General features: G+C 38.3%; 1 protein-coding gene across 7 annotated transcripts in view; it reads left to right on the forward strand.

The window, feature by feature from the left end:
- Positions 1–6,000, forward strand: part of EYA1 (EYA transcriptional coactivator and phosphatase 1) — an 80,450-nt gene that overhangs the window by 20,664 nt on the left and 53,786 nt on the right. For all 7 annotated transcript variants that reach the window (XM_087706948.1, XM_087706947.1, XM_087706946.1 and 4 more), the window contains one exon: positions 485–562. In XM_087706948.1, the coding sequence (XP_087563074.1) occupies positions 485–562 (78 nt within the window). The remainder of the gene's footprint in view (positions 1–484; positions 563–6,000) is intronic.

Genomic DNA, 6,000 nt, shown 5'->3' on the forward strand with positions numbered 1-6,000 from the left:
AGATAATATTGAATTGACAAATAGTATGAAATTGCTTGTATTCATTGAGGGAGCATATAATAAGAAGCTTGCAGCATACAAAGAATTAAAGTAGTCTGGTTTTTAATTACAATGTAATATATCTTCAATATGGTAAAAACATGGCAAAGAGATTAAAAGGATGAAAAATAAAAATATACAACTGGATGGATTTATTAATATTGTTCAGATTTGAGAAAATCTTTTATTTCATCACTAGATATTTACTTAGAAAAATAATATATCATTTAACGGGTTATTAATAAATTATTTATTTTTAACTTAAGCACTTCTGGAGTTGTATTCTATAAATGCACTTGTTGAGATTTGTGATGTGTTGCATTTTTGTATATGATCCCACTGGATGCTTACAGTATATACGTGTTTTGCATGTATGCATGGGTTTGTGCACAAATAATAGGGTATATAGAGCAAATGTTATTTGTGGTTTCTTTTCTTTTTTTAGTTAAAACAGAGCCAATGAGCAGCAGTGAAATTGCTACTACAACAACAGACGGGTCTTTAGAGAATTTCTCAGGATCAGGTAACAAATAAAATATTTTCACCATATCTAAATGTCTGCGTCCTAAATAAAGAAAATGGTTTTAATACTTACTTAACAACTTGTATCCATGGCAGAAGATTATATATAAATAGAAATAGCACTTAAACTTATATACCACTACATAGTGCATTACAGCATTTCTGAGCAGTTTTAACATATTGCTCCCAACTATCTGGGTCCTCATTTTACCAACCTCAAAGGATAAAAATCTAAGTCAACTAGGATCGAAGTTCAGGCTGTGGGCAGAGTTAGCCTGCAATACTGCATTCTAGCATGTGTGTGTGTGTGTGTGTGTGTGTGTGTGTGTGTGTGTGTGTAATATATTTATTTCTTGGGATATGTAGTAATTGGCAAGGAATACAGTTTGGAGGTTGCAAATATTCCAGGGGCAACTGCTATAAAAACAGAAGAACCTAGGTGGCGCAGTGGTTAGAGTGCTATACTGCAGCCACTTCAGCTGACTGTTATCTGCAGTTCGGCGGTTCAAATCTCACCGGCTCAGGGTTGACTCAGCCTTCCATCCTTCCGAGGTGGGTAAAATGAGGACCCAGACTGTGGGGGCGATATGCTGACTCTGTAAACCGCTTAGAGAGGGCTGAAAGCCCTATGAAGCGGTATATAAGTCAAACTGCTATTGCTAAATGTATTACTGCATATCTTTAGGAAAAGAATAAAAATCAAATCTGCCAGTTTTGTAATAGTTTTTAATCATACTGATGCACTAACCATTGCTATTGAAAAAGATTAACACAGAACCAGAAATGTTGCAGAATAGAATTAGATGCAAGGAAAGTACAAGAAAAGCATGTAGGACATGTATTGTGTATAATATGAAAAGAATCTCCCACCCTTTCTCATAATATTTTCAGAACAAATAACATTTGGATTTGTTTTTACATAATGAAGTATATAGCTATACTCTAGAATTTAATTCTAGAAAATTTAATAAGTTTCACCAACATGGACAGTCCTAAATACTTACTTGACAAATTTATAGAAGATAAATATATTAATGACCATTATTTTTTAAATATAGATTAGGTCTAGTATGAAAAGGGTTATGGTTTTTTAACGTCAGTTGCTGGTAAGATAAGATGGTATTATTTGTTTATCTCAATTAGGAACCTCTCATAAGCATTTATTTATCCATAGTATAGTAGGAGCAGAATACTAGAATAGAAAAAGTTTTCATTTTATCTAGCTTAACTCTGACTCTCCCATGACAAAAATTGTGAAGTAATCACAATTACCAGTCTAATTCACAATATGGAAATTGGTTTCCTCAATCTTTTGATATTCATATAATAAAGAATAAAATAGTTGGGTCCAGATATTTCAGTGAATGATTTCTTCTTAATTTCATGAATAATAACAAAGCAACTTGTGTAGTGGAGAGGGAGGAGCCAACGTCACGACGACACAGTGCATGGACCCGACAGTCCGGGTCCATCGATGAAACTTTTGTCTTTGGATGGTCCGGTAGGACCTAAACCGTCCCGAAGAAATGGTGACAGGGAAGCCAAAGCCTTGCTGGTCACAGGGACATCGCAAACTCCCTGTTTGACCCAATGGTAGTGCTTCCAACTGAGAACAAAGAGGCAGCCCCCAGGCTGGCATAGTCGGAGACGGCTCCTGAAGGAAGAGACGAAGCGAAAGCGTGCCATCTGGTGAGGTTTTTTTTTTCTTTTTTTACTTTCAGAAGATCTGTGTTAAGAAACTTTTTTTTCTTAAAAAAAATAATAACAACTAGCCCCCAAAGTAAGGCTAAAGCGGCGATTTTGACACTTATTGGACTGCTACTAGAAGATTTCCTGCTCTAGTTAGTAACAATGTCTTGTGGATTGAAGTAATTGCCACATTTCCTGTCTCCCTGCTTGTAGTCTATGGACTGATCTTTTTTTTCCATTTTTCCCTTTTTACTACCCTAATTTTTTTTTGTTGGCTAAATTAAATTTCTTCTCTTACTTCAACAAATTTTTCCTTCTATTGGTTAAAACTATATGAAATATATTTAAGGGAAAGCAAAAAAAATAACAATTGACTAATTATTGAATCTGCCACCTGGAAGCCAAAGCCTGAACTTTGTTTCTGTTTTGGATACAATGTATCCTTTGTTCTGCTTCACTTTGTTTCACTGACCTTGCAATGGAAGGGTTTGGAATTTGCTTATAATACCTGATAATACTCAAAGCATGAAACCTGTTTTTGTTAGTGCTTCTGGTAAATATTTTGGCAAGAGAAGGAAAAAACAAGCAAGAATAAAAACCCTCCTATTTTAAATTTGAAAGAACTAGTGTTAAAATTCAAAATAAATACAGACACATGTCTTAAAATTTTGACAGGCTAGAATGGCAGATTCATTTTCCTATTTTTTTCCCTTTATATTTCTTTGCATTTTGAAAAATGGATCAATATTCAGAGGAAGAAAATCTAATAATTCAAAACATCCTGGCTGGACTTCAAAATATTGCAGAAGGACTTGAGAGATTTGACAAGAAATGGGACAGTTTATGGGGTGCTACAGTTAAAGAGGAGGGGGTTGGAGCCCAGAGATCAAAGAAGAGAATAGAAACATAGAAAATAAAGATAAGATGTCAGATGAATTCATCAATGGACTAAATACGAGTGAAAGTGAAAAGAAGGGAAGCTGGAAAACTTTGTTTTTGACAACTTGGAGGCTTTCTTTCAACTTCAAGATGCAGGAGGGGAAAAAGAGTGAAAAAGATGAATCTAAGAAGACAAATATATCCAGAAACAAGTTTGATAACCAAAGCTAAGCCTACGTTAATAACAATTAAAGAGCAATGAAACTACATGAGAGATCCTTTAAGCTACAGAGTGCGGAAGAAATGTTAAACTCTGAAAAGATTCTAATAAGTGAAATGACACAACTGCTGGCGAGAGAGAAAGGATTGTTTTGCTACTGGAAAGACACTGGCTGATAATGCCAATTGATGATAAAAATTAGCTAATTTTTGATGGTTAATAACTAGGGATTTTAGTATTTTGTAGACTCTTATAGATTATCATTGAATGTTTAGTTGCTAACATATAATATATCATGATATTAACAATGAAAGGATAACCTTAATTAGGATAAATAACCAGGCCACAAATTGCAACTGAGTTTTGGTGGTATAATAAAGCCTATTAATTTGTGTTTCAGACCTTGTTATGAAGCTATAAATAATTTGGATTAGAATAAGAGGTGATGTGACATAAATAGCAAACAATTGTTTTCTTTTCTTCTCTGTCTTTCTCTAATTACAATAATAAAAGGGAATGTTAATGCATATCTTGGAGATTATCAACTAGACATTTTAATTTGCATTAGAAATGGCAAACAATTGTTTTTTCCCCCCTGTCTTTCAACTATAAAAACAAAAGGGAAGGTTAACATATACTTTGGTGATTATTAACTAAAAATGTCAACATTTTTCCTTTTCTCTTTAGATTGTCTTAGACTTTAAATGGTCATTTTGTTAACACATATTAATAGATTGTTGTTTAGAGATTGTTGCTTTTTGCATTTGTGGAGAGAAGAGGAGAGAAAAATGGCAGCAGGTGGCTATGTCTTTGAATCTTAACTAAATAAAAATTGTGGTATGGTGATAGTAAAATATATAAATTTTTAACATATACAATTTAAATTGAATGGAATATATGTGATTGTGGACAGAAAGCACGAAATGTACTTGTGACCAATGGATACACTTTCTACAAGATGTAATGAAAGATGATGCTTTTCTTTTTGTGTTTTTTCTGTAATAAAACTAATAAAAAAATTATAGAAAAAAAAACAACTTGTGTAGTCTGCTGCCTCTGCATATTTTTGGAGGACTAGCAATAGCAATAGCAATAGCAGTTAGTTTTATATACCACTTCAAAGGGCTTTCAGCCCTCTCTAAGCGGTTTACAGAGTCAGCATATTGCCCCCAACAACAATCCGGGTTGTCATTTTACCCACCTCGGAAGGATGGAAGGCTGAGTCAACCCTCAGCCGGTGAGATTTGAACAGCAGAACTGCAGAACTGCAGTCAGCTGAAGTAGCCTGCAGTGCTGCATTTAACCACTGCGCCACCTCGGCTCTTTAAGTACTGTGTTTTCCCAACATGCCCTGAAACTAAGGCCATGCCACATTTTTCAGGTGGGCAAAAATATAACCCTCCTGAAAATAAGCCCCCTGGACAACAGCCCCCTCTGGCCAGGCAGAGCGCCACTCACCAACTTAGCAGTATCCCGAAGGTGCCAAGCCATAGCAATAGCAATAGACTTATATACCGCTTCATAGGGCTTTCAGCCCTCTCTAAGCGGTTTACAGAGAGTCAGCATATTGCCCCAACAATCTGGGTCCTCATTTTACCCACCTCGGAAGGATGGAAGGCTGAGTCAACCCTGAGCCGGTGAGATTTGAACCGCTGAACTGCTGATCTAGCAGTAGCCTGCAGTGCTGCATTTAACCACTGCGCCACCTTGGCTCATAGCCATGGGAACCAGGGGGGCAAAGGCCCTCGTGTTGCTTGGCGCCTTTGGGATACTGCTAGGTCGGTGAGCGGCATTGTGTCCAGCTGAAGAGGGGGTTTGCCAGGCAGCTGTTCTGCTCCCCAATTGCATGTCTCCCAGCCTCACGATGCCCTGGCATACCTCCACTGCATTCCTTGCTGTTTCGTCCAGGGAAGCCCCTTGTAAAAAAACCTCACCAGTTGAACTCAGTTTTTTTTTTACAAGAGGCGTCGCTGTATGAAAGAAGGAATGCAGCGGAGCTGTCAGCCTCCAGTAGCGCTAGGACACACGCCTCGCTTCCCCCTACCCCTTGCCTTTTAAAGGGACGTTGGGGAAGGGAAGCAAGCAGGCAGCCGTTACTATTGGGGGCAGGGTGGGAGGTTTTGGGCTGCGAGGCAGGCCTCTTAACTTTCCAGTTCCATCGCGGTCCTCACCATTGTGTCCAGGGAATCCCCTGGTAAAAAAAAAAACCCCTTCTTGTGAGTTCAAGAAATTTGATAGAACTCGCGAGAAGGATTTCTTTTTTACCAGCGGCTTCCCTGGACACAATAGCGAGGAACACAGCAGGGCTGAACAGGTAAGAGACGTGCCTTGCTTCTCCCCCCCCACCTGCCACCTCTTGCTAAACGGATGGTGGGGAAGGGAACCAGTCAGGCTGCCTTTACCATTGGGTTGAGGTGGGTAGTGTTGGGCTGTGAGGTGCACCTCTTACCTTTCCAGTCCATCGTGGTCCTCACCATTGTGTCCAGGGAAGCCCCTGGTAAAAAAAACCTTCTTGCGAGTTCAAGAAGTTTGATTGAACTCGGGAGAAGGGGATTTTTTTTTACCAGCAGCTTCCCTGGACACAATGGCGAGGAACGCAACAGAGCTGGAAAGGTAAAAGGCACGTGTCACTTCTCACCTGCCCCAGAAAA

The sequence above is a fragment of the Thamnophis sirtalis genome, unplaced genomic scaffold (assembly GCF_051295495.1).
Source record: "Thamnophis sirtalis isolate CommonGarterSnake01/CBP01778 unplaced genomic scaffold, rThaSir2_p1.2 scaffold_2, whole genome shotgun sequence".
Classification (NCBI taxonomy): Eukaryota; Metazoa; Chordata; class Lepidosauria; order Squamata; family Natricidae; genus Thamnophis; species Thamnophis sirtalis.